This window comes from Oculina patagonica, chromosome 9, assembly GCF_052425735.1.
Source record: "Oculina patagonica isolate OP01 chromosome 9, crgOcupat, whole genome shotgun sequence".
Lineage (NCBI taxonomy): Eukaryota > Metazoa > Cnidaria > Anthozoa > Scleractinia > Oculinidae > Oculina > Oculina patagonica.
Genome location: NC_135766.1, coordinates 13,621,581 through 13,649,397, shown reverse-complemented (window position 1 = coordinate 13,649,397; position 27,817 = coordinate 13,621,581). Strand labels below are relative to the sequence as shown.

At 40.4% G+C, this 27,817-nt stretch overlaps 1 protein-coding gene across 5 annotated transcripts; it reads left to right on the top strand.

Moving 5' to 3' along the window:
* LOC144666196 (uncharacterized) lies at positions 1-27,817 on the top strand. 5 transcript variants are annotated; one of them, XM_078527564.1, is made up of 10 exons: positions 1-119; positions 7,460-7,560; positions 13,116-13,516; positions 14,940-15,089; positions 16,066-16,239; positions 17,347-17,474; positions 18,260-18,351; positions 18,940-19,049; positions 19,984-20,056; positions 20,857-27,817. In XM_078527564.1, exons 1-10 carry the CDS (start codon positions 85-87, stop codon positions 26,430-26,432), a joined length of 6,840 nt encoding a protein of 2,279 aa, XP_078383690.1. In that variant the 5' UTR covers positions 1-84; the 3' UTR covers positions 26,433-27,817. The 5 variants fall into 5 exon arrangements, with proteins under 5 accessions (XP_078383690.1, XP_078383695.1, XP_078383691.1 ...); XM_078527569.1 differs by lacking the exon at positions 1-119 and adding an exon at positions 5,674-5,810; XM_078527565.1 differs by lacking the exon at positions 1-119 and adding an exon at positions 6,382-6,511.

The following is a 27,817-nucleotide window of genomic DNA, read 5'->3' as shown; positions in this document are numbered from 1 at the left end:
CACTCGCCTAAGTTTATGTTCCGAATGGTTTGGTTTTAGGGAAAGACTCTCCAAATACGAACTTCAGTGGATTTGAGTGTCACCATGGCAACAAGCGTTCTCCTCAAGTCGCATTACAAGTAAGTGAAAAAAGGCAAAATATCTTGATAAGGCGAATTTAATTAACTTCCATTAAGAGAGGATATAAAGACTTCACTCAGTCACAATTATCAGCTAGGAGATGGTCGTTTAGACATGGCAACTTAGCCAATGTCTGTGGAAGGCCTGGTCGTGTTCCAGGCGTTCAGTTATAGAAAACCTGGTCTCATAATCTAGCTATAGTTTGTTAATAAGTAATACAATTCTTTTAAAAGAAGAACTTTATGTCTTTGCAATACAGAACTCTGTTTGAACTGGGAGGTAGGGGAGTAGCGCAAAGAACGGTAAGTGTTAAAACAGACGCCAGGCCTGCGTACAGGGCGGGGTCAAAGGAATCGGCGAGCTGAGAAGGGCTTGGGGGAGAAAGAAACGCGGGGAGCAGGCTCTCCTCCTTCCCCCCGCCTTTTTTCTGTCCCTCTCCCCCTCCTTTCTCTTCGTGCTTTCTTTTTTCCATCCTCGTCCGGTGAGCCTGTTTACAAGTTACCATTTTTTTCCACTCGCCGTTCTTTGCGCTAATCTTATGCTAACGCAGCGCCTGGAACAGGCAGGCCTGTGTTACCAAACAGGTCTGGTTTGCTCTTGTTGGGAGCACTTGGAGGTCTTCTTTTTTTAAATCAGCAGACGCTTTAGTCCGCTTGAGATTTCAGTTAACTGGCTGTACCGGTTGCGGACATTTGTGGTTTAACCGCTCCCCACTCTGAGTAGTTTTATAATATTTTATTGTTAAATAAGAATCTAGAAAAAAAGAAACAAGAAAAAAATGGCCAAAACAGGAAGTCACTTTATTGTTTGCATCTAATTCAAGACTGTGCAAGTTTCTTTTTTTCTTTTTCTTTTTCATTGAAGGCAGTTTTTTAGACGAACCAATCAATTCATTTTGTACACACAATGGTTGTTAGGTATCCATTCAATGTTCTAGCCGTCCGAGGTATGTAAAGTTCAGCAGTCATTCGGTACAATAAGACCAGACTAAATAGCCGGGATTAACAATACGCTGAAAATGATCTCTTCGTTCCGACGGACTGAAAACTATTTGTGTATCTTTGTATAGAATTTGAGTTTGCTTCCGGTCGAGATTTACTTCCTCCCCTCTTCGGCCGGGTGTAGAATTTTGTTATCTACCGATGAGTCATATAAATAGTGTTCGTTGGCCTCATTACACAGTGTCTGTTGCTAATATATAAACTTTGGAGAAAATTAACTGACAACAAAATATGACTTTTATAAAAGAGTTTTTAACGGGAAACAAACAAAGTACAGTAACAGATAGGAGATAATTAAAATTATGTAAAACCGCAACGGCCAGGATACATAAATTACAGTATGTAATTTTAGAAACATTACATCAGATTACATTAGCAATTTCAAACTAAAACAATGCTCTTGTCAATACTCGCCATAAATTCGCCAGCTAGATAAGTTTCTTCAGGACAAAATCCACCATTGAGTTTACAACACCCTTTGATGAATGTCTTATATCAAACTCATTGCTGAGACACACAAAGCTCACAACGGCATGACTGAAATAAGCAGCTTGAGACGTTTGGAGTACTAGATGACGCTGAATTCTTCCGTTTCAATGCATGTACATGTAGGTAGTTCCATTTTCTCTCTTTTCTTTGCCTTCTAACTAGTTTCTAGTGCAAAGCCGACGATCAGACCTATCTTCTTCAGTAGTTGAAACGCCGTAAATATCTTTGTTCTTCTATTAATTGTAGCTTATTGTGAAATGTATCGCTCGCCGGCGAGCGAACTTTTTATCAGCCACCGGCAACAGAAAAGTAACAATCGAAAATATGCGCGCGAGCCGTTTAATCTCGTTTTGAACAAACGGCTTTTATTTTGTTCCCACGTGTTCTGTGGACATTTACTTTACCGTGAGCTACCGTATTTGACAATCAAAGGGCATTGACCATGAACATATCACGCTGAGAACCAAAACACAGTCTGAAGTGGTCGGTTCCCGCACGTGGAATTATGGTTTCCTGGCATACGACGCTTGCTTTTTTAGATTTTAATCTTTCCTCAGGATCCTGTATATCAAGTGAAATGATTGTTTTTAACATCTGTACAGAGCACAATACATTTTATTTTCTTGAGGGCCGCTAAAGAAAAAACCGACAAACGCCGGTGGTACTTTCGTTGACATCACGAAAAAAAAACATTTGTCGACTTTTAAATTCAACATATTCGATCAACGAAGCAGCAAGTTTCAGAAGTTTGTGTAATGCGTTGCGAGGGAAATCGAAGACCATCGAAGCTTCTTGACACCATATTAAATGAAGTTAAATGACTTTCGGCGTAGAGCGGTTTTTTAATTGATTTCTTCCTTTCTATCCTTATCCGTATCGCGACAATTACTTCCCTTACTAAACCCTTTTGTACAATGATGGCTTTTCAGATAGTAAAATTCGTTAAATCCTCGGGAAAGAGGTGATTGCAATTAACGTGATACCGCGCTAAATCAAAATACATGATAACAATCGTTGCAAGCTTTTATTTCGTCGCGCGCGCTTTCGCCCTTCTTCATCGATCGACTTGGAAAATGAATTCTCCCTCTTTTTAACTTGCTTCACTCGCCATAGTAAGGTCGCCAATACGCTAGTTAGCTAAACGGAAATCACATGGAATGTTTGGAGCTTATGCGCAATAGTACTTTAGCGATGACTGGAAATTAAATGGTTTTGAAAAGAACAATGAGCGTACAAAGAGGTTTCAATAAAAACAGTATTTGCATATGTCAACAACTTTCAACAAAATTACAATACCACTCAAACGTGTTTGTTTAGTTTTGCGAACTTGATTTGCATGTCCGAAGTACTTAAATTAGGTTTGTAGTACCAGCTAGTTTCTCCCGGAGTTTCTTGAGCGTAGAGATCTTCTTAAAAAGCGCGAACAAGTAAAAACATGTCACCGTGTATTTTCCTGGTCTAAACTTACGAGGCATAATTACTTTTAATTTATTTCTATCTAATCCTGTTACGTATTTATTTAAAAGTGTGGATAACCTTGGTATAAAATGATATGAATGAATGGCTTAGTTTTGGCCAGGATTTAAAGAATGAATGACCCTTTTGTGTTGATTTTAATGGAAACTTTGTTTACTTTAAATAGTTCATTTTCATAAAACAAATCAATGATAAAGGCGGAAAAGGGTCTGAAGAGTTCGAATCGCGCGAGTCGCGAGAGTTTTACACGGGACAACTTGCAACAACGTTTTTTCGCGCAAAACCGCGTCAACTTTTCGTGGTATGATAAACGAATCAACTTTTTGCACAAAATCGTACAAAATGTATCTTGTTGTTACTTTCTCTCGCGGGACTTAATTTTTGCGATTTTCGCGATTTTCAAAAAATTGCGAAATTAAAGACCCGCGTAAAAAGGTTCTCGCGAAAAATAACGACGCGAACTTTAATACCCTTCCATATAATTCGTTGTGATTAATCAACGTTGTCGTCAGTTAACTACATAATTATCTTGGTACAGTCGTCAAACTAACCATACTTTGTTACAAAGGAGCACTGGAAACTATTGCTGGCGAAAGTTAAAATCAGTTGGGCCAATTTTGAGACTTTCTGTTTGTTAATGCAGACCAGTATTTTGACAATTTTCGCGAAATTTATTTCCTTTAAACGTATTTTTTTGGCCAAATCGCGAAATTTAAGTCCTGCGAAATATGCCCGTTCCATTTTTGCAAAATTAAGTTCCTGCGAAAATAAATAACAATTAGGTACTTGGCAACATGCATGTGACACAAGACGATTTTCAGCGCAACGTCGACTCGCAACATTACGCGTATCCGAGCAACGCGCCTCCAGGCGTCCACGTTGAACAGAATTCTGGGAAGGCGTTGCGCAAAAGATCGACGGCGACCCTGTTACACGAGCCAACTTTCTAAATATTCGTCACCTTGGCTTGCGAGTGTTTTGACTTGGGTTTAAAAACTCGCACCGTGTTGCCGAGTAAAAAGTTGCGCAAAAAATCGTCCCCGGTTCTCCCCCCCCCCCCCCCCCCGTGGTACGACGACTTCAACGACGATTTAAATACTAAAATACTGTTACAGAATGCCCAGAGCGTCTGTACGACTTGTTCTGGGTTCCATATTGTTACGTATAGAGAGTTTTACCATGTGTACTTGTTTTGTATGCACTTAAAAATTTCAATCACAGTATCCCGTCCAAATTAAATCCCAAAGACTTTTACAACGCAAATTTTTACCCGGAAATAGTCCTCCCCCGTATACAAGTAAGCCCTCTACCAAAATAAGCCTACCTGCATGAGACATATTGAGCAAATATACGGAATATTACCCAGGGCTTATTTTCGGAATTTGCGTTGTCAGTAATTCGCGCTCTCCGCTCGCTTCACTGTGATGCAATCTTGTGCTATGCAGTATTTTCTCGAATAAACGCCGGGTATCGAATAAACGCCGGGTCTAAGGTGGGGTTGTAAATAGACAGCCTAGATATTTTATTTGAGCTATAACAAGCTGTAGGAATATAAGCCAGATACCTATTTGTCAAGAATAAACTACAGGAGTCAAAAATATTATAAACGCCGGTTTGTCCGCCTGGGACTAGGCGTGAATAGATTGTGCCTGTAAATTCAGAGAAAAGTTGCTTCACCCTATACCCAAAAGTTGCTCTAAAGTTGCTCAAATATCAAAAAGTTGCCACCAAAATTTAGAAAAGTTGCTTGCTCTCTAGAGTGAATTTTGCGTTTTCTAGAAATTGAAGCGCTAGCTTGCAGGTTTACAAAGAGTTGCCCCAGCGTCTATGGCAACCTCAATTCGATCAATGTCTGAATTATTTCCATTTTCCTCATTTGAAATTTCATCTGATTGCGATGCCATAAGTGACTCGCACTTCAGCAAATACCAGATGGCCGGCGGCAGGCTCTATGTTGCAGCGAGTAACCGCTGGATTTAAGCGCCCGTTAGATAGAAAGCCGCTGTCCAGATTTCGTGGGCGTAAAGCAAGTGTTATTGTATTGTCATTTTATTGTATATACTCAGTTTTAATAAATCAGGTGATAAAACCAGTTTTAATAAAATCCTTCGAAATGAAACGACCTTTTATGGTTTGGATCGGTTTTATATCAATTGTTGCTCAAGAGTTGCCAAGGAAGGCAAAAGTTGCCCTAGGTTGCTGGTACTACAAAAGTTGCTCAAAATAAAATTGCTCAAAAGTTGCCGAGCACAATCTATTTATGCCTACCTGGGACGGCAATAAAATATTGTACCCAGTTTTTCCCCCGAAGAGTGTGAGATCTGGGTACTTGTGAATCATAACTACAAAAAATTCGGAGCGTGTCAATGATTTATCGCCTAGAATAATATGACGAATATCACTCAGGTGGTAAAAGCCAATTCTGAAAGGTTTAAGACGATTTACAGGTTTCGATGACAACGGTTTTCCTTTCGAAAGAATGCTTTTTTTGTTAACTCTTTGTTTTATTAGTGTCGGTAGTGATTGGTTACGACAATGGGCTAATAAAGGCAGTCTTTGATCTCCTGGGGCTTTTAAAAGCAGAATGATAAGTAGCTTAGTAGTTGATTTACTGCTGTATGAAACTACACAATTTCCTGGGCTATTTTCTCAAAAAAATTAACTTAAATACGGACGATATAGAGAAAAGGACGTGAAAAGAGAAGATTAAAATCTCTTTACATGGTAAGTGCGAAACCGCGAATTTTGTAGCATATTTGCTTCTCTTCTTTAAAATTGAAGCACCTCAAAAAATATTTTCTTTTAACAGTACTTATTCTATAGCGAAATGAGAATGTAAGTTTTTTCTTACTCAACTAACTTATGTCAGAGCTTAATTTTTTTGAAGGTTGTAAATCAAGGCAATACGAAACATAAGCCAAAAGAATCCGGACTGATTTTTTTATCGAATTTTCCACTGTTTTCAGTTCATGACTCGCATTTAATACGCGTTCTGGAAATAAAGAAAATTAATGGTAATATTTTTACATTAACAAAGAAACGGAAGGGTGTTAGATTAATTCACAACGAACTTCCTTTGTTGAATCGTTTCGATGTCCACAAAGATACTGTCGAAAGTATGCGCTTTGTTTTCACTCAAACTATTGTTAAATGTGGCAAAAATTGTGTGAAATACTCTTGATTCGCCCAAACCTCCCGCCACGCTGAGTTGGCGCCATTTCTTTGGCGCGCGAAACAAACGCATTGTACATGTGTGTGACGTTGACGATCAACTGACAGCCACATTGTCAAAATTTTCAGTTTCAAAGAAAGCAGGTTGTTCGTCGTTCGTTCAAGATCCGTTGTTTATAAATGCATCGAAATTTTGTTCAAAATTGTGAATGGATTGGTTCCTAACATTTGTACAAAACGACGAACTTGTTTTGGTAGGTGTTTTAAAATAATTTATTTAGCTTACGCAGTTTGTTTTCACAATTTGCAGTCACGAGAGAATGACTCATCCTCTTGTCAAGTAAGTTGAATATGAACTAGAAGCTACCAGAAAACGCAAGAAAACTCCGTTTTCCTGCCTTTTATAGCTGACAATTAACGTTTAGTAAAATAAGTAGTAATTCCCTTTATTCGAAGGATAAGAATCGTGGATTGCACGCTGAATTTAAGTTGCTTTTGCACGAAGTGACATCTCTTCGCACACAAAATTAAAATTCAAGTGTTCGACAAGAGTTGTTGAGAGCATAAATTCGCTTCCAAAATTGCAGCTTTTCTTGGTTTTACTCTTTGCGAATGTATCCGTATCTAAGATTAAACTGATATTATTGATTGTGTAATTTCCAAGCGGATCGTTTTAGAACCATGCGATCGATATGGCGAACGCGTCGAGCGGGAACTCAAAATTTAATCACAGTGTTGAAAAATTTCCGGTGATGCTTCGTAGGTCTTTCATTAACATTTTATATATATTGTTACGTCATTGTGCAGTTATAAACACTCCAAACAGGTGGCCGAAATTGAAATGTAAATTTTACCCTAGTTTTCCAATTGTTAAGTTTAAATACTCTGAGTCTTGTAGAAGGAATTTCGGTCGCTATTATAATTGTCTCTATCGAACTTTACAAGGCCTCTACGCAAGCGAAATATTGATCAAACAGAATCGGTGGGAAATGTTTATCAAAATATTGCAAGGTTTGTCGCTTGAATAATACTTTATTTTTGCGATTTGTTTGACAGTTTTCCTCGCCGTAATTTTTGAATTTTTTTTTTTGAATTTTTAATGACAATCCTGTTTCCCGTGCTCACAAACGTTATAAAATTCACTAACCGCAGAAATTCTTTTTAATGTTTCTATGTTTTTTTTTCTTGTTTAATTTATGTAGTCACTCAAGTTTATCAGATAGCATGGTCCGGGACGAACGTGATGCTAACAGATCGTTCAAGACATACACAATCCCTCGCAAAGAAAGGAGACCTTCCGAAGGTAAACAATTTTAAATGTTAATTTTAACGTGGTTGTCAACTCAATGGGCAAAAGTCGAAATAATACCTTAGCCCATTAAATATTTTTAGTTAATAACCTCTGCCAACGTGAAACTTGCTACGGTAAAATTTCCGTACACAATTTTTGTAGCTTTCTGTTCTATAGTACATAAGGACATTTCAATAATTAGCAGTGCTTATGTTTTGCGTGATGTAAATAAATACAAAGCTCAGTAACTTCCCAGCTTAAATATTAGGTGCGTTGTCGGCTTTTTTTAATACAGATCTTTTTATTATTGCAGACAGAATGCATATTCGAAAAAAATGTATTTTACAAGTTTTATATTTTATTTTTATTTTTATTTTGTTTTTGTCTTGCTTCGAGTACAACGAAAACAAAGGCTTCACTCGTGACTCATTCATTAACAAAAATAACTTTTAACGCCTGCTTGAATAAATATTACCCGACTTCAGCCATTTGTATTGTTTTCTGTTATTTTAAACGGCTTCTTTTGAAATTGCCGGTATATAATTTTGTGATCTCAAAACAATTAGTTGAAATGTGAATATACGGCCCTACGGGTCTGTTACAATTCAACGGATTTACATGTAGATAGCTTCTAGAAACAAGTTTATATCGAGAATCGGAGTCATAAAAATATCTTTGTTGTCCCCACAAGGTTAAAACTGTATTACAGAATAAAAAAACAAAGCATGTTCCACTCGTATCATTAAAATTAATATTTCAATAGTTTAAGCCTTGAATATAGGTCATTTTTACCTTTAGGTTGATACTATTGCTAATTTATCTTCTTTTCTATGGAAAATGATAGCTGCATTAATTACAAATTTTGGTAGAGATAGTCTAGACGTTTCTGTTTGTAGTATAAATTTGGACCAATCAGAAGACAACACGAGCAATCTTGTGCCCCTAATTGCAGCTTGCGTTAATTGTTAGACGCCAAATAAAAGCTCTTAGCAACTGCAACGCCGTGCTCTCAAAAGTACGCCTTCTCCATTGTCCAGCCGTGTCGCACGTTCAATTCAGTCACTTCTCTCCGTAATTGCTGAACTTTCTAACAATATTCGTTTTTCATCGACTGACAGACCCAGTATTTTTTTGGAAAAGGATATTTTTTTTTTTTTTTTTTAAAAAAGAAGCTTTTCACCTCTCTTTATTGTGCGTTTCTAAGTGTTCGTAATTTAAATAGATCTCTGACATCTAAATTACGCTCGTAAACGCCACGGACCATTTGAAGTGACAAGTTCTCCTTATTAATTTCAGTGCGGGGGAAGCTACGATTCACGCACTCCCGAACTTCGACTTACTTATTAATTTTGTTTGGTTTTGACTCACTTTCACAAGCGCATACCCCAAATAAATGGGGGGGAAATACGGCAAATTGTTTGACCTGAAGAAAAACGATTATTTGACATTTTTATCTTGAACATTATCTGTCAAAGCTCTTGAATTTCGGCCTGATTCTCACTTGATCGCCTCGATCGTATCTATTGCATCGATCGTTTTCAAAAACTGAGACGATCGAAGCGATTGGAAGCGATCGGGGGTTCTTATACCGTCGTTCCAATCGCCTGGTATGAGCGAAGACTTAGAAAAACAATTATTTTAGCCCTAGACCAAGCCAAGAACGCGTTTGAATATCGAGAATAATTATAACTAGACATCACGTCTTCTGTACACGTTCGCCTCATTTGGCTAACTTAATAAAACTGTTAAATAGCTGTTCTTGGAAAATTCACTTAACAAAAACGTGATAATTGCGGGAGTTCGATATATATATTTTATAATGAATAATACTGAACTTCATATTTTAAAATGGCGGATGGCTGACGAGGATCGTAGATCGAAATATATATCGAACTCCGCAATTTTTTACGTTTATTAAGTGAATTTTCCAAGAACAGCTATTTTACAGTTAGCCAAATGCGTCAACCGTGTACAGAAGACGTGATGCCTAGTTATTCACTTACAATGACATAGATTGGTGTGAAAGAAAACATGTTTACAGACGAAGCTATTTACAGTGGTGGCAGTTCTAATATCGTCAGATAGGGAATTCCATATATTGTCGGCAATAGGTACCGGGGGTATATTAAAAGTTTGGAATTCATGAGAAGAGATTTTAACTTACGGTAAAGTTAGTTTCCTAAACCCCTCTGCAAATTAAGGGCCTATTTAGCTTCCTACGCAGACGTTCTTTTGGCTCGTCACGCAATCTTCGTTGGAAGGAAATATTACGTGACGAGCCAAACGAACGTCTGCGTAGGAGGCTAGGGCCTATTCAGCAGTTCCAATAATTTACCACTCGAGAATCCTACCTGTAATTTTTCTATTGAAGTATAAAATGCGCCTAGCATCGAAAGCCCACGCATCGGCAACATGCAATCACCGTCATTTGAAGGTTCCACGTTTCCACAGCGAAAAGAACTAATGGTAGGTGTTTTAGTGTGTACCCAAAATGATGAAAGCTCCCCGTAATCGCATGAAACCCGAAGAGCGCCAACAGCAACAGGGCCCTTTTTGGCACTTGTGGTGTTAGTAAGATTGTTTTTGTTCACGGTTTGTATTTGTTTTTGTTTTCCCCCAATAAAAATGACTCCCGGTGAGTCAATGTTTTTTTTTATAATTCGAATTTACGCCACTTTAAACAACAAAGCGCATCCGTTCTCATACAAACTCTTAAATTAATATCGAATCTTTATAACACAATAACGATTATAAGCCTTACTGTCACGTTGGCGTTCCTGTGTTATTTGACCGCCGGTGAGAATTTAAAACCGAACAACGGCCAACTGAAGACACTACCGTATTTACTCGAATGAGCGCCGCTCCTGAAAAAGCGCCGCCCTCGAATAAGCGCCGCAGTCCCGATGCGGCGCTTATTCGAGGAATTCCGTTTAAATTAAAAAGCACTACAAAGCAACTCTTAAACAAACTAGGACATTTCTTTCCGTCAAAAGCGATGTTTTGCAATTCAAAATGATTGTTTTACCGCTCGCCCATTAGTTTTTCTATCCAACATTCTTACAATGCGAAGTTCTGTAAATGTTGTGAAGGCCGCGAACTTTGCCAGAACAGCTAGCGCCTCTTCTCTCTTCAGCAAGACACGAATACTGACAATCAAAAGACGATATTTTTAATTAATGTAAAAGATTAGATTCTTTGTGGATTCCAAATTTTAAATAAGCGCCGCACTTGAGGCGCGAAAAATTTAATAAGAGCCGCGCGCTTATTCAATAAGGTACTTGGATTTCTGTATTGCTACATCCACATCGGTATGGTTTAAAAAAAGGGGTATCCCCCCCTTTCCCAAAAACCTAGGGAGAACACTGTATGGAAGTTTTCAGGCATCTCTTGAAAGGCAGAACAATATAGCGCGCTAAAGGAAATGTCTGTTTGTTAAGCTATGGATTTTTTGATATCAGATCTTATTATAGGAAATGAACGCGAATTCTCAAAAAATCGCGTTGATTTAAGTCGAGCTAATTTTTGTGAGCGTTAATATCCATGACATTAATGTAATTCCCAAGACCATAATTCCACCCCAAATTCTGGATACTGTCCGAAAACATAGGAAACAATATCCTTCTCTTTTCGGCACACCTTTTTTTCAATCTTTCAAATTGTAAAAGCCTTAAAGAAATCTCATCTGCAATATTTCCAGGTCATTCTTGCTTTTAGAAGGGCGGTACTGAACATCCTTTTTTACTACAGCCAAAATATCTTTAGATACATCACTAATCGCGTTTATTTTCTTTATTTTGAAAATTTGTCCCCCTCTCCCCGCGTTAATTTACTTTATACGAAATAAATTTCCCCTCCAATTCGCGTTAATTTAAGTCGCGTTAATTTCAAAGACGTTAATTTACAGGAGCTTTAATTTCCTATAATAAGGTAGAACAAAAAATTTAAAAAAACATCCGATATGACGAGCACAGATTTTGGCAACACGCATGTTTAAAACGCAAAATACACTTTCTGTTTACATAAACTGTGTTCATACGTAGTGTCTGGACACGGTGCCCGAGTGTTAAAAGCGGTTTTAAGGGGGACTAGCATCTCCCACTTTTAAACAGCAATGACTGACAACTTCGTCTTATTCCAACTTCTTTAATGATCACTACACTCAGCGTAGAACCTTTTCTGACAATGATGTTGTACAGTTAGAGCTGAAAATAGGTTTCTTTGTGTGCAAAGTTTAACAACAAATTTTCCACCAAACTCGAAGAAGAAGGGGCGTGTTATTCGGTAACTACAGTCCGACCCCTTTCCATAAATGAATACTAAGTTGTTTACGAGTTCAGAGCGGTCGTTTGTACAAGCCGAATTTAAAAGAATACTTGCGTACATGGTTGTTCAAACAAGGGTGTACAAAAATGAATAAACATTGTACAATAGTAAAAAAGGTTCTTTGTCCTTACAAAACGTGGAAAAATAAGGTCAAGGTTTCCTGCTAGAAAAATATCACCGAATACAAGTGTATAAAAACAACTGAAGGTCAGAAAACAAGTTATTCCAGGAAAGAATCCGTGGTTGACTAATCTAAGGTCAAAAAGGTCAAGATCTATCTAATCATAAATAAGCAAACAAGTATGTCTTTTGTTCTTAAAACAATGGTGAATAGTGTAAGTTACCTAGGAATGAGTAAATATTATGAATTTACTTTGTCGTTCAATAGTCAAACAAAAACTGTTTTCCGGCAAGTATCTCACGAGAAACCTTGACAAAAAACACACACTAGATAAGAAAGATAACTTCAAAACCAAAATTGCACTCAATTCAAACATTCCCAAAAATCAGTATATAATTGATACCGTAGTCAAAGATGAAATAAGTGTTTGATGATAAAAATAACTCTACAAAAGGTGTCAAAAGAAATGAATGTATTACGCGAAAACTTAAAATTGTTATGCAAAATAACCGTTCAAAAACATCAACTTTTCATGGTTTAACACGAGTACGATTCTCGCTGGGCCGTAATTTGAACGTACTATTTTTAAGTACCCACGTCATAATTCAGGCATGGTGCCCGTGCCCGGGTACACAGTCGAGACCTTGTACTCGGGCACTTAAGGGTACTTGTGTTCTTTGGTTTTCTGTGTGTGAACACGATGCTATTTTTCGCCGGTGCTTAGGTACCACACTAAGTGTGAACACGGCCCTATAATCTCGATTTAGATACCGTAAAATTCCGGTCATAAGCCCCCCGCTTGTAAGTCCCCCGGTTATAGGCCCATCTACCTGGAAACAAAAAAATACATCCGATTATAAGCCCCCTCCCCCCCCCCCCCCTCTCTGCCGGATGACAGTACTGAACAGGGCAAGATGTTGCTTTATAATTCGTTTTTAAATTAAGAACGTATTTCAATCAACATTTCCGTGGCTCGTTTCGAAACGTTTTTTTTTTTATTCTGCTTATAAGCCCTGCCGGATATAAGCCCACCCAAAACCCCTTACGAAGTTGTATAAGCCCAGGGCTTATAACCGGAATTTCACGGTATGTTAAATGTGAATTATATCGAATGTCATTGCAGATTGTCAGTTCACCTTACCCGTGGACTCCAGAGAAGCTAAAGAAATAGAACACGCTGTCAGACGCCTGACATGGGATACAAACGACCTCGATCGAGCCGTGAGCATCTCACATATAAAGAAAGTCGACAATCCTAACCTGGAGCGAGAGTACCATGAGAAGAGAGCCACCTTACGAGAGGAGGGAAGATCCTCCAAAGAACTGACAGAACAGTTGGCGTTCTGCGTCGAGACTGAAGACAGCCGCGTTAAGGAGATATGTCGGCTGGGTTTGGAGTGCGAGGGAGAGAACCACACCCTTGGGGATGGAAGCATGGGGGTGACTGTGTGGAAATGTCCGGATTTGTGTCTCAGAGCGCTCAGTTGGCCCGCGTCGGGAACGGCGTACCTGTTAGTTTTTAAAGTAAGTTTGTGAATGCCTTTGGAGATATATTATTTCAAAGTCATTCGTATATGGTGCGCTCACAAATATTACCATTTTTGAACTACCGCGGACAGCTAACTTTTTTTCTGCATTTTCTCACTGGTAAAATGTTCAAGTTTGTCTAGACAAACTGTCACGTTTTACAAGTAAACCATTTAACGTAGCTTAACGTAAAAAATCCCCCCCCCCCCCCCCAAAAAAAAAAAAAAATATGGAAAAGAAAAAACAAATAAACCATCGAAGATCGCTGTCGCAGCATTAACCAGAATGTAACGCATTCCTTTGCTGTCAACATTCATTGAAGAAATGTAAAATGTCGACGCAAAAGGTTTTAAAGCCATTGTTTCATCTGCAGTAACACACACGCGGAGCTGTCAAACTTGACATGTTGACGCTTTAAACGTTAATTGGTTCAGTTGAAAAACGCGACGGTTTGTCTAGACAAACTTGAATGTTTTACACGTGAAAAAAAAAAAAAAAACGCGGGAAAATAGTTGGCCGTTCACGGTAGCTCGGAAATGGTAGTAGAGTTACCAGTTGGTAGCAACGCATACACAGTATCAACATTAAAATCATTATTAATTATATCTCCCATTATTAATTATGTAACTGTATTTCGTTCAATAAAGCTGCAATGGGCGAGAAAAGTGTTAAGACACTCTGCTCCTCTTGAGTACCTTTGACAAATTTCACCTCTTGATATTAACTCCCCCCTCCCCCCCCCCCCCCCCCCCCCCAAAAAAAAAAAAAAACGTTGGATTTGCCGTCTGGAAGACCTGCTTTGCTTCTGTACAACATTTGAAAAAGGGGAGATGGGCGGTTCACAACCTAAACCGGGTTTGAAGTGTAATAATCGAAATATTAAAATTAGCTCTCATTTCAACAAACTGCCTCAACTTCTTTTGTCACCCATTGTAGCTTATAATTGTACCAACAGACAACTCCCGCCTTGCGGACACCTCGCTATTACAGACACCCCGTTGTTACGGACAGCAGTTGACTTTCCTGCGAACAAAAATACTTGAAAATAACTCCCGCTACAATTGGTTTTCTCTATTGCGGACACCAAATTGTGGTCCCAAAGGTGTCCTTTATCGTGAGAGCAAACTGTATTATACACCCTTTTATCGCATAATCCTAAAGCACTCCTTGGTCAAGATTGATTATGTTTTGTTTGACGACGGAGGGGATGGAAACAAGAATAGATGATGGTTATGATGAAGATAACATTGTAATGACGATGTAATATGGATAGTGACGACGACCATTGTGATGTTAACTATTATGACGTAATGGGAGGGTGACGTAGAGGACAGATGTCGATGACGTCATTGACACTGACGATGATAACTACACAGCCGGCGACAGTGATGATAACTTAATTCATTTTATTTCACTGTAGATAGTGAAGGGCCGAGTGAAGTCCGTGACACCAAAGTTAACTCCCGAAACACCTAACTTGGAACCGACACCTAACTATGACTGCCACATGTCAAGAAACCCGGCTAGTTCGTCTGTTACAGACTTGTTCACACTCATGCGAAGCACGCAGGTAAAGTATCAGTATCAGTGTGCAAAATGTTCTTCATCTCGAAGTTATCGTGGACATTTAAATAGTAAAAGTAAAACAGAAGTGATAGTAAACAAAAAGGACGAAGGATAGCTGGGGTTGTTATGAACTATAAGCTTGAACAATTTGGGCCTCATTTTGAAGATTCAAAAACTTTCGTATTCAGAACTCGGGAAAAAAGCCCTGTCCATTTGTCCGGGACAGGTTGATTTTCCTGCCGGCAAGTGGCTGTTCATAATCACGTGCCCGATGGACGAGGGCTCAGGCAGGTCGTCTGCCGTCTTCCCGTAAAATATAAACATGCAACTGGCTCGGGCAAGCAAAATTTGAGAGCTGCTTGTCCGAAATTCAAGTTTATTTCCCTGCGTATTTACAACATTTAGATATCGTTTATTGTCTTTATTGTATATGAAGTATTTTCAATTGTAGTTTTATTGTAAGTAGTGTAATTTTAAAGCCTGGGCCACACGTGTGACGCAAATGGAAGCGACGTTCTCAAAAAGAACGCAAACACAAGAACGTAAACACGGACACAGTTGAAGTCTTTTTCCAAGATGGCGGATTAGTCACGGTTCGCTTGTTTGCGTTTGCACTTGCATTTGTGCTAGTCGCGTTCACACGTAAAGCAAGTGCAAATGCAAGCGCAAGCCAGGTGCAAGAAAATGAACACCTTTTCCCTGCATTTGCGCTTGCTGTTGCTTTATGCTAGTTCACACTTGTTTTTCTTGCATTTGCGTTTGTATCGCTCGTGTGAACCATCCCTAAGAAGCAGTGCGCCTCGTAGTTTTTTTAGGGTTGTTCACTGTACTAATGTCTCAATTTATTGATAAAATGCTGAATCTAAATAACCTTATATATATTTCTTTCACCGTTTTTTCTCAACCTCAAAGTCCACTGTACTGCTTTTAAAAAGCCTTGTAAAGGGCCAATATTAATAGCGGCGTATTTCGTTTGGCAGTATTATCTCTATGAATACGATGATGAAGGACTTCCATCAAAACGTCCACGCCACTGTCTTCCTTTTGCTGTGATACCTTTAAAGAGAAACGAACGTAAGGCAAGTCCTATAAAACCGGTGATACCTCTGGAGAAGCCAGCAAGCCCCGTGAAAGAATCCACTAAATCAACTCAGGTAAGTTATAAGCGTGGCTTATTTAACACTCAAAATGTTGGCTGGTAGGGAGACGCGGTGGCCTGAAGCCCCGCCTAAACGATCAAACATTTTCGTCCAACATTATGTTGGAAGAGCAAGTTTGACCGTTTAGCCGCCTCTCTCTCAACATTGCATTTAAATGGTTCCCCATGTTTGATCTAGATCAAACATTTTCATCCAACACTTTGGTAAACGTTTGATCGTCTAACCACCTCTTCAAACAAAGCAAGCCCAATCGGGAAAAGCAACCAATCAGAAACGGAATCTATGTGACGTTTTAACGATAGTACGCACAAAGCGTTATGCGGATTCACTTTGTTCGATGTTTGGTCAAACATTGTTTGCTCGTTTAAAAACACGGGGGGCGGGGGGGAGCTCCTTGCAGTTGTCCGGGACAAGTTGATTTTCCTGCCGACAAGTGACTTTTCACATTCACTTGTCCGACGGACGAGGGCCCATGTTATGTGTGCGACACTATGTTGGACGAAAATGTTTGATCGTTTAGCCGGGGCGGTGAGTGTGCTGGACTCCGGATTGAGTGGTCTGGGTTCGAGCACCAGTCGGAGTTATTGAGTTGTGTTCTTGGCAAGACACTTAACTCTCACAGTGCTTCTCTCCACCCAGATATATAAATGGGTACCGGCGAATTAATAATGGAGAGTAACCCTGCGATAGACTAGCATCCCATCCAGTGAGGAGTAGAAATACTCCTAGTCGCTTAATGCTACAGAAACCGAGATAAGCTTCGGCGTTATTGGCCACTTGGCTCGATGCAAGCTTTACCTACCTTTCTGATGGCTCGTGGTTCCTATCAAAGTAGATAGCACAGTAAGTGGTCTAGTGGCTGATCTGTTTAACACAGAATATCCATTAAAACTGATCTACCGACGATCTTGTTAAAAACGTTTCATACTTTCTGGCACTAATGCATAAAAGCGCGCTTTGAGCGAAGTACTACCATCGATCGATAGACGGGGCTCTCGAAGCCAATCACATTGCAACTCCAGAAAACCGAAGTGGCTAATGTCTTTCCCCATTCTCTGGCTCAATTCTACTTACAATGTATGACACATTTTTCCCCTACAGGACATGAAGATCCCATCATTCAGTGACGAAGATGGAATTTTAGCGTGGAGAGGTTTGGTAACCAGTAATGAGAAAAGCTTGGGATGTGTGTCCTTGCTGGCGGGGCATAAACTGGGGTTCAACTTTTGGTGAGTAGATAGCATGTAAATGCGCAATTTTTAGCCACTATAAGGTTATTAGTGAGCTTTTTGTCTATTATGTTCCCATCAATGAAAGGATAAAATAATCCAACTTCGTTCCAGAAGTAATCCCAAAAGGAATTTAGAAGTGCTTAGAAGACTCTGATATTTAAAAAGCCGTGCTCGTTATAAACATTACCCGCGAGCGCGGCATATTTTCTTAAGGAAGCTTTTCTGTGTTTACGATATATTTTCAGAAATAAATAAATTACAGAAGGCTTTCGACACACGTGTGTCGAAAGCCTTCTGTAATTTATTTATTTCTACCTTTCCAAAGGCTTTCATGATTTCATAAATATTTCTGATATATTTTCAAAACGTTTCTTAGTTTTTGTATACCAGCAAAAAGGGTAAAGCGCATATCGTTTTCGTCCTTTCATGCTGGTAGTTACAAGGTCTGAATTACTTTGGTAATACAGTCAACGCTCTCTTAACGGACAACTTCATGAGACGGACACCTGGTGTTTGTCCCGTCCTTGCCGTTTTTCAGTCATTTTACTGTAACTAAACTCCCTATAAGACGGACAGTTGGGGCCGGTCCCGACGGTGTCCGTCGTAAAGAGAGTTGACTGTAGACCATTGTTTCCAAACTATAGGGAAATACAAGTAAACGTCCCTTAAACGACAAGTATATGGGAAGCAGTTAGACAGCTTCTTTTGACAAAAAAACAGGGGTGGTCGCTTAGAGAGGCTTGACTGTATTTGAATGGGGTTATTTACCTTTTTGGTTGCAGGAAATCATATCTTGATGTCTCTAGAAAAATGCCATTGAAGCAGTTGAGTATGATGCTACCTGGAGATACAAGAAGCGCTTGGAAATCACCTTGTGAGTACTGAACATTCTCGTCCCCAGGGCCGCCTGTTCCTCGAAGCCGGTGGGGACTTAGCACGAGGAAAAGGTAGCTCTGGGGACACATGATTTGATTGATTAGATTTTGGCAAAGGAAATCTAAATCCGATTAACCGTTTTAAACTATTTTATAGCCAATCAAATCAATCCTTTAAACTATCTCATAACATAAGGCATAACTTACGAACACAACTTACAAACGTTTTGGACTTATACTGTGAAGTTCCGACTCAACTACCAAAGGCGTAAAAAAACCTAGAACGAGTATTGAAATAGGCCCTTTGCTAATGACTTTGAACAGAAACGGATGAACCATTAGCTAGTGTCCATTAGTTTTGCTGTGTTTTAAATCATTTAAAAGTTTTGTTTGGGCAAACCTACATAGCCTGTGCTTGATTCTCTGAATCGTGATTTAACAGGAGACACACAGCATGTTAAGTCACCGTGAACAAAAAAAAATTAAGGTTCAGTTGGTGTTACACCGATACCGCTGATATATTCCCTTATCTGTGTTATTTACGTCAACCCCAGCGTTAATAACCATTCATTGTATATTTTCGACAGTGTTGTATCGAAACCGTGTACTAAGTCTTTGCACAATGAAGGCCACACCAAGGCAACCGAATGAAACGTTCACCGGCTTCACGAGACATTTGGCCATTAAAGCTAAATCGGTAAGTTGTTTTATTAAAAAAACTGAACATGGCTTTCTTAAACATAAAGGACTACTCACGTGGCCTATTTAACGATTCGGCAACGAGGTCGAGTTTTTTCTATTGGCGAATAGTCATCAAAGCCCAGCCGAGTTGACTATCGCATAAAGAAAAACGTGGAAGAGCACTGAGTCTTATTAATCTTAGAAATCTCCCATTTCTAATCAAAACCATAAAAACACTTTTATAACGTTTCTGTAAAAGACGTAGCTGTCACCCAACAACAGTGTGCATTCAGTTTCTATAGAGTATTATTAAAAACTCAAGAATTCGATGATGTATTTCCAGCGTTTTGATTGGCTTAATAGCCATTGTACATCTGTTATTATATCAAAGCTATTTATCAACCTTTGAGTCTTATTGCTTTAATAGACACTCTAAAGGATTGCAGTCGAAAACCTACAATTCTATCAGAATCAAAAATAATTTCCCTTTCTATCTTTCAAGAGCAACCCGCGCACAATATCTTCTATCAGGGAATAGAAAACAAGAACCTGTCAGATTCGACGATTTCTAATACAGACACTTGTCACACATGTTACTGTTTTGTGGCTACAATTTTAATAAACGTCTCAATAAACGCATAGAAAAAAGTGTTTCCCATTTCTAATCAAAACCATAAAAACACTTTTATAACGTTTCTGTAAAAGACGTAGCTGTCACCCAACAACAGTGTGCATTCAGTTTCTATAGAGTATTATTAAAAACTCAAGAATTCGATGGTGTATTTCCAGCGTTTTGATTGGCTTAATAGCCATTGTACATCTGTTATTATATCAAAGCTATTTATCAACCTTTATCTCTAGTTTTTTTTCTTGCTTTTGTAAGTTGTTTGTGGTGGCATTGAGCATCTTTAGTTTAAAAATGTTTCAATGCCTGTTCTCTTATTTTACAGGCTGGTGTGGTGTGCATTGATTCCTCCACTACCATGTTCCTTGTTCCCTCCAGTAAACTGACCGTACATCTTGGTAAGCTTCTTTTGTAGAGAAATGCAATTTTTTGTCTGTCTCTTAATTTTTTCTGCGCTAGTTCACTTGGAAAACGCCTGCCCCCCGCAAATTGATAAATTTTAAAAATTATGCAGTATTTCCTCTGTCCACTGCGTTAACATTCTTTTCTTCATTCTTTTCTTCCCTCTCAATGCCAAGTTCCCTTAACTGGTAACAAAACAACAAAATAATACTTTCGACACTAGAATTGTCAGTTTATTTTGCCGTTGTTGTTTTTTCTTGTACTGATGTTCTAAGCTTTACCCAAACGAATGCCATTTGCATAGTCTGAATTTTCATTTGCCCTTTCGTCCTAACCCCTCAGTGGAGGGGTGCGGGCGAGAGGGAAGTCCATTCTCAGAGGGTTTTGACGAGAGGACGGCTGGCAATTCAGACAAGTCATTTACAATGCTACCTTTCTTTCTTTCCTATCTTTCTTACAATGTTACCTAATCTTCGCTGTTGACATCAAGTGATTTTGGATGTCACTTGAACTGAAATTTATTATTCTGTGGAATAAAACATTCATTGCTGTAAAGGTCCTTATCATTTTTGACTGGCTCTACTGGCTTTATTTAGGTCTAGATAGTATGGTTGTGGAAGTAAGGTCTTTTTACCATTTAAGAATGGAACTGAAACAAATCCAGTCTGAGCAAAAGCGCTATCGGTTGCAATGTTTCGAATTTTTTTTAAAAACGTTACGTGGTTAAGAGTTCTGTGATTGCCTCGGTGTAAGCCTTAAAATTGAAAAGTAAGTGGTTCTGTTCTTTTACTTCTAGGTTTCTGTGCGGATGAGAAGCCACTTAGAATGTTTTGCATTGTGTGTCGCCGGCAATCAATTCCACTGTCCCCAACCTCATCCTGGCCACTAGCAAGTTCTGTCACTCCATCTGTGGGCGGTCGATCACCCATCTCTTCACACACAGGTTCTTCTGTAGGGACTGGTGCGACCGCCATACGACCGACATCGTTAGATTTAAAAGCACAACACAACGCAAAGGTTGTAGTATCCTCGATGGAGAATAAAAGTCGCTTGAGCCCTAAACACGTGCATCCTCGCCAGATCGTGAAAAGATCCCTGTCGTTTCCATTTAGTCCTGCCAAAGACGCCAGCAAACATTTGCTGAGGATTTCGAGGAGTGCAAGTACGTCTGGAAGTGATGGTTCTCGGGAAGACAGCACGGCGAAGCCCGCGATGCCGTCTGAAGTTTCTGGTGACTATGGAATGCACAGATCTTATGCTAAAAGCTTGGGTGATGATTCGAGAGCGATTAAAAGTGATTCAAGTGATATTAGAACAAATTCTAATAAAAACTCGCTGCTTTGTTTGAATTCGGTGCCTAGTCGTGAGAAATATCAAGATAGACCGTCGTGTAATTGTTTGGATACAGAACAGGCCATGAACACTCCAGACCTTAATAACGTCTCAAGTGTATCGGCCAATACCCTAACATCCTTCACGCCAGAATTAGTAACTGTTAACAGTTGTGATTTAGCGGCTTTGAAAAAGTGCTCTAACGTTTCAAAGAAACCACATTGTGGCAATTCAGACTCTGAACTCAAGCCATTTACACCAGACAAATCTCTTGAGCTAAGAACCAATTGCGACGCTTCATCAAAAATCCGAGAGAGTGAACAATGTTTTATTCCTCGATCGCCATTAAAACGCTCTGTTGTGGCGCGTGAGCTAACGAAGACGAATGTGACAATAAGAGAAGATCCAATAACGCCATCGACTTTCAAAGACGCATGTCAGGGAAGCATATGTACAGGCGAAAAACTAGCAAGCTCCATAACTGATAGAAGAAAACACGACGCATCATTGTCCAGCACTTCCCTTGCTCATAGGGTTTTAGAACGAGCCTACGTAAAAATGAAGGAATCCCCAGAAGCGCCATTAGCTGTTGAAGCTATTCCGAGCCCCACAAATAGTGGTTTCTCGCCTTTCTGGCCGGACTCGCCAATTGTGTTTTCTTCTTGTTCGGATAGGATTCCGTTCATATCTGGCACACCGGTGAAAAAGGACAGACCGACTAAAAGTGAGAGAAACTTATCGGAGAAGCCTATAGACAATTGGTGCCTCACTCGTTCACAACTGGGCGATAAATTATCTGTAAATACCACACGAAATTTGGCGAAAAGCATCGACGAAGCTGACTCAAGTTTAGGGGATTTAATGGAAAGCCCTTTTCTAGCATTGGAAGAGAAAACATCTCACAATGCAAGCTGGCATCTGGAGAACTGGAACAAGAACTCTTCATTCTTAAACGACAAGCAAGCATTGCAAAGCTCGAAGAAGGTAGCAGCTCAACAGAAAAGCCCTGAACTCCACAAAAACACGGAGACCTATGACGATCTGCAAACGATTGATATGGAAATCTCGGAGCCGTCGAACACAGACTCATCAAACCTGCTCAACACGGAAGCAGTGGACATCTTGAGCACAGAGGCTACCCAACCAAGAATCCCTGAACTACACGATGACCTGCAAACCATTGATATGGAAATCTCGGAGCCGCCGAACACAGACTCATCAAACCTGCTAAACACGGGAGCAGTGGACAGCTTGAGCAAAGAGGCTACCCAACCAAGAATCCCCCAAGTGCACGACGATCTGCAAACTGTGGACATGGAAATCTCAGAATTGCCGCAATGCCCCATTATTTTAAGTCATGCTTACTCATCCGCACCCTCGGTTCCACCTTACGATTGCTCGTCGAGGCAAATAAACGCGGCGGGTTTTATTGCACCATGTGCTAGCGGCTACAAATTATCTGCTTCTGTTGAAGAACCAGCGAGTGACACGTTAGCGGGTCCTTCGGGTACAAATACCGCAAAGACTTCTGAACCACTTCCATTAGTATTCAGCGATGTTGGAAATGCTTGGAAAGAAGACGCTGACAGTGCCAATATTAAAACAACCCATCAGACTAAATTAAGCTCGTCGGAGCACTTTGACGCCCATGAAGGAAAGTCCTTTGCGCGTGACGAGAAGGCAGGTGAAGTGAACAGTACAACAGCAAACGTGGATGTCGACTCCAAAACCTTAGTATCAGCTGACATTGTAGAACCTGTTGATATGGATATTGCCGATGACTTGGAACTGGTGTCGAACACTGTTGCTTTAAATAATGACGGGACCATCCAACCTGCGCCATCGGAATTGGCAGAAGACGGTTGCGTCACGAAGAACAGCGAAGAACCTTTTGTACCGATGGAAATAATAAATGACCCCAGTGAAAATGAAAACAGTTTGGCTGCAGGTGCTAGTCCCATTAAGCTAAGTGTGTCCGGGATATGCAAAGACACGGCACCAGACCTTGAAGAGGTCACAGAATCAGATGTGACAACAGACCAATCTGAAACGAAATTATCATGTAGGAAACGACCATATTCATGTCTGGCTTCGTCGCCTGAGCAAGATACTGACAACAGTGTTGCCAAAGATTTAGAACAGAAGCCAGTGCAGACTATGCTCTCAACAACATCAGACGCTGCGACAGAAAAGGCGCGTTTACCAAATGAGAAGAGCCCTACAACGTGCTCGCTCACTAACCGTGAGGCTGTTGGATTTTCTTTTTCACCAACCAAATCTCCAAAACTGTGCACGCGCCAGTTGAAAACGCTGCAAGACGCTTTCACAGCAGCGACAAATTGTGATCAACCTAATCTGTGCGTAGCTGATTGCGAAAGAGATGCTCAACTTTCTTCTGTTGACCCTTGCAAGTCTTCGCCTCGTTCATTACCCGTGGGTGATCTCAAAACGCAGACTAAAGACGTAGAAGACAGAGGAGCGTTGAAAAGTACTGATTTCGTGATCAGAGCAAATGCGGACGATTCTGCAACCACAGACGAAAGCAACGACTACAAGCCGTTGGCTGTTAACTGTTCAGTTTCTGAAAAAGATGGTATGAATTTCCCGGAGCATACAGAGCCGCAATTAGGGGGTGTCATCGAAACGTCACTATTTCAAGACTGGGGATTGCTTAAGCTCGCGACCGACTCCAGTAAACTCCAAGTCAGTGAAGAGGACTCTTTGATTATCGCAGAAGAAGACTCTTTGGTCATCGCAGAAGAGGACTCTATGATTATCACAGAAGAGGACTCTATGATTATCGCAGAAGAGGACTCTTTCATTATCGCAGAAGAGGACTCTTTCATTATCGCAGAAGAGGACTCTTTCATTATCGCAGAACATGATGGATCTACTGAAGTAGTTGATATCGGGTCTGAAGCTGACCAAGCCTTAGAACCAATTGAACGATGGCCAATGATCGACGGTTGCGATTTTCCGGAACCGGAAACTGTGATATGTTCACCAATGAATTCCATAGAAACATTCACGTTACGATTTCCAGGAAAATTTGGGTTTGATGAAGACATGGACGAGGTATCCCGAAGGGAAACGACGACAACCGACGAAGAAACGATTCTTGTCGAGGAGAGATTTAGAGGGGTGTGCGTGGAACCAGAGGTCGTGATTTGCTCAGATGAAAATTCGCAAACAAACGTAACTTCTTCGGAAGACATCGTGCCTAGAATAGGCTCGCCTGACAATAACACCGAAAAGCCGAATTCGAGTGAGGATTTAAAGATCTCTGGATCGCAGTGTGAAGATTCGAAGACGTTTGTTAAAGTGGCCTCTGCGATGCCCGTTTCTCAAATATCTGAAAAAGAATTGCACGTAGGTGAATTATCAGCAAAAATTGGATTTGAATGTGAGAATGGTAATGTGTTAGAAGGCTCGGGTTCAATGGAACAGCACCCTAAACAAACAGAGAACTGCAGGGAAGGATGCTTAGATACGCTGTTAGAATCTCTAGCGCCCCAGAGCTTAGAAACATCAAAAGAAGAGACTTTGCTCCAAACAAAGCAGTCCGAGGTTTCTCAGACACTTGAAACCGAGAAAGAGGATGTTGCATCGCCAATTTTTCCAAAGCCAGAGATCTACTTCAGTGAAAAACTGAACGCCGTGCCAAGCGTCTCAGTGGAAACCACAGAGAGCGTTGCGTTAGTGTGTCCGCATGAAGAAGCCATGACAATAGTAAAGGCTGTCGAATATTCATCAGAAATGAAGGAGATACGTCCCAAAAACGCGGAAGAGAAAAGAGTGGAAGTGGTCAATTACCCGGGCCCGTGTTCAACAGAAGTAAACAAGAGTAACAAGCAAAGTGGAAACGTGACAGGAAGAGAGGAAGCAGTAAATTTGTCATGTCCAACAGAGAGTTCAGAAGATGTACAAGAAAAGAGACATGCTGGAACTTCAACAGAAAGAGTACAAGAAATAAAGTGTTCGAAAAAGTTACTAGAGACTAAACCAGATCCAAAGCAAGAAAATGTAGTTTCTAGTTCTGTTGAAACGCTAACACTACCAAAGAACTGCAGCGCTGATAACTTAACGATGAAACCTTCAGGCGAAAATAAACAATTCACAGCCACGTTGAATGAAGGCGTGAAACCAACCAAGCTCGATTCTGCCCCACCAACACAAAACATCAACAAGCGTCATTCCAGTGGAGTAAATAACACCACGGACTGTACTGCAATTAAAGACGTGCGTGTAAAGTCGGTAGAGCCTAAAGCTAAAATAGTCAAGCACGATAAGTCAACTGAGGAGACTACCAAGATAGTGGAGTCACACAGCGCTACTGCAAATCAGCCGCACCTGTCCAGGAAGCCTGAGAGTGACACCCAAGAAGGCAAAACCAAACATGGTCGTTCTGGTACGAGTCGTTACAGGGATTCGCGAGGTAGAAGTAAGCCTTTGAGAGAAACTAACGATCCGCAGAGGGATAACAGGGCGCATACTGGGAAAAGGAAACATGTCGCAGAGCCCGAAAATATGGCTAAACAGCGGAAGTTAAGTCCAGTGCCGTTGTCAGCGAATGCTGTATTACGCGTAGAACGTGATCATGTGGCACGTGAAAACCCTCGAGAATTGAACTTTGGAGACAACCGATTCTGCCCACAGAACATGGAGAGAGGTCTGTCTGAGTATAGCCAAGCAGAGTACCAAAGGGAGGCAGCGCGTTTGAAAACAGTTCACCAACAGTACTCTTATCCTTGTTGGTTGGCACCGACCGTTCCTGCCCATTTAAATGTACGCAACGGAGAAAGAGACAGACCGCCCCATCTAGTTTCAAATGACTCGCGCTGGTACCAACCAAGTGGCGTTACAAACCAAAACCGGTTTCAACAGGTTTATCCCAGCTTACCGGACTATGGTCGACCTATGTTTGTTCCCAGTATGTGTAGACCACGCCCCATGTTCACGCCGACTCCCACCATGCCAAGGACCTGGCCGCTTCCTGGGAATTCTTGTCAGGTGCCTTATCCCCTGCTTGGACCCAGATGAGCGGCGAGTAGCGCATTGTGCGTGTCACCAGTCAAGAAATAGAACCGTAATTTAAGGCTGGTTTTCGCTGCGAACATAGTCAAGCATCAGTACAAGCATAAGGGCATAAGGAGAATGAACAACTCATGCTCACTTTACTGCCCTCGCTAGGAATCGCCGCGGCATAAGCAGAAGATAATAAAATTGTTAGTTTTTTCTTGTGTTTATGCTTGCGTTTATGTCGCGATTATTCCTGGAGGAGACAGCATATGAAAAATGTGTGTGTTCGTTCAAGGCCGGGCCAAACGAGGATGAGAGTTGTTAAGAGTTTAAACTGTCGCTCTCGTATAGCCTGAAACTCTTATGGACTCTCGTCGACTCTCATGCTCTGTCATCGACTTTGAACGTGCTCAAATTTTTCATGAGAGTGGATGAGGGTTTTCTCTCGCTTGTCCAGAGTTGATGATAGTCGATGAGAGTCAGTCGAAACTCTCGTCGACTCTCATCCTCGTTTAGCCCGGGCTTTACGCTTTTGCTTGTGCTTGTCAGTGACCACTGAAACTGGCTTTAAATATATCTTCGAAGGCCAAATGTTTGGCAAAGCCGTATCGCATCTTGCTATACAGTCTATTCGTTCTCACGCAGAAATGCTCTGTATCAGATTGTCGAGGAGCTAGTGGTGAATTATGATAGTACATGTAATATTCCTAACCGTATATCTTTTCGGTACGCTTTGGTAGCATATCAGACGAGTTTCGTTGAGCCATGCTTCGTTCACTGTCGAGACGCAGTCGAGCCAAAACATCCATGGCGAGACCAAACGAGCCTGATATGTAACCAGTGCGTTCAAATACGATACAATAAGGATGTACCGTACCCCAATTCGTCAGGAAAATAATCCGGCGATATCAGACCAGTAACGTGATATCGCGGTAAAACAAAACAGTTTCCAAGGCCTTTGATAGGCTAATTGCGAGTTTGGGTACGGTAAACGTACAAAGCTAGGTACAAAAATCTGCGAGGAGCATTACGTCTCGGACATGTTTGAGCGTGAAAGTGTTAAAGGTCTGCTCTGCCTGTGTTTTAAAACGAGTCTAAGTACGAGATCTTTCAAAGAAATGAAAACGTGATTAAAACTCATTTTCATGTAAAGCAGCTTGAAAAGCTCATAATGTTTTACTCAAACGTATCGAACGAGAGACAACATATATCATTGACTGAGGCTGTGCTTTTCGTAAGATAGATTCACTGTTATTTATAGTTATATCGCTATGACGTGGACTAGCGAATTCTCGTGCAATTTTCCGATTGGTTTTTTGATGATCAAAAAATCTTCGGATAATTATTGAAGATTTTTTCGCGGTCGATTTCAATGCGATTTTGAAAATACGATTTTTCTTGAGAAA

Excerpts from the sequence above, each read along its gene's own strand:
- LOC144666196 (XM_078527564.1), top strand. The coding sequence starts at position 85 with ATGGCAACAAGCGTTCTCCTCAAGTCGCATTACAA. Across the intron at positions 7,561-13,115 it reads AGAAAGGAGACCTTCCGAAG|ATTGTCAGTTCACCTTACCC; the intron begins GTAAACAATTTT and ends ATGTCATTGCAG. Across the intron at positions 18,352-18,939 it reads AAGCGCTTGGAAATCACCTT|TGTTGTATCGAAACCGTGTA; the intron begins GTGAGTACTGAA and ends TATTTTCGACAG.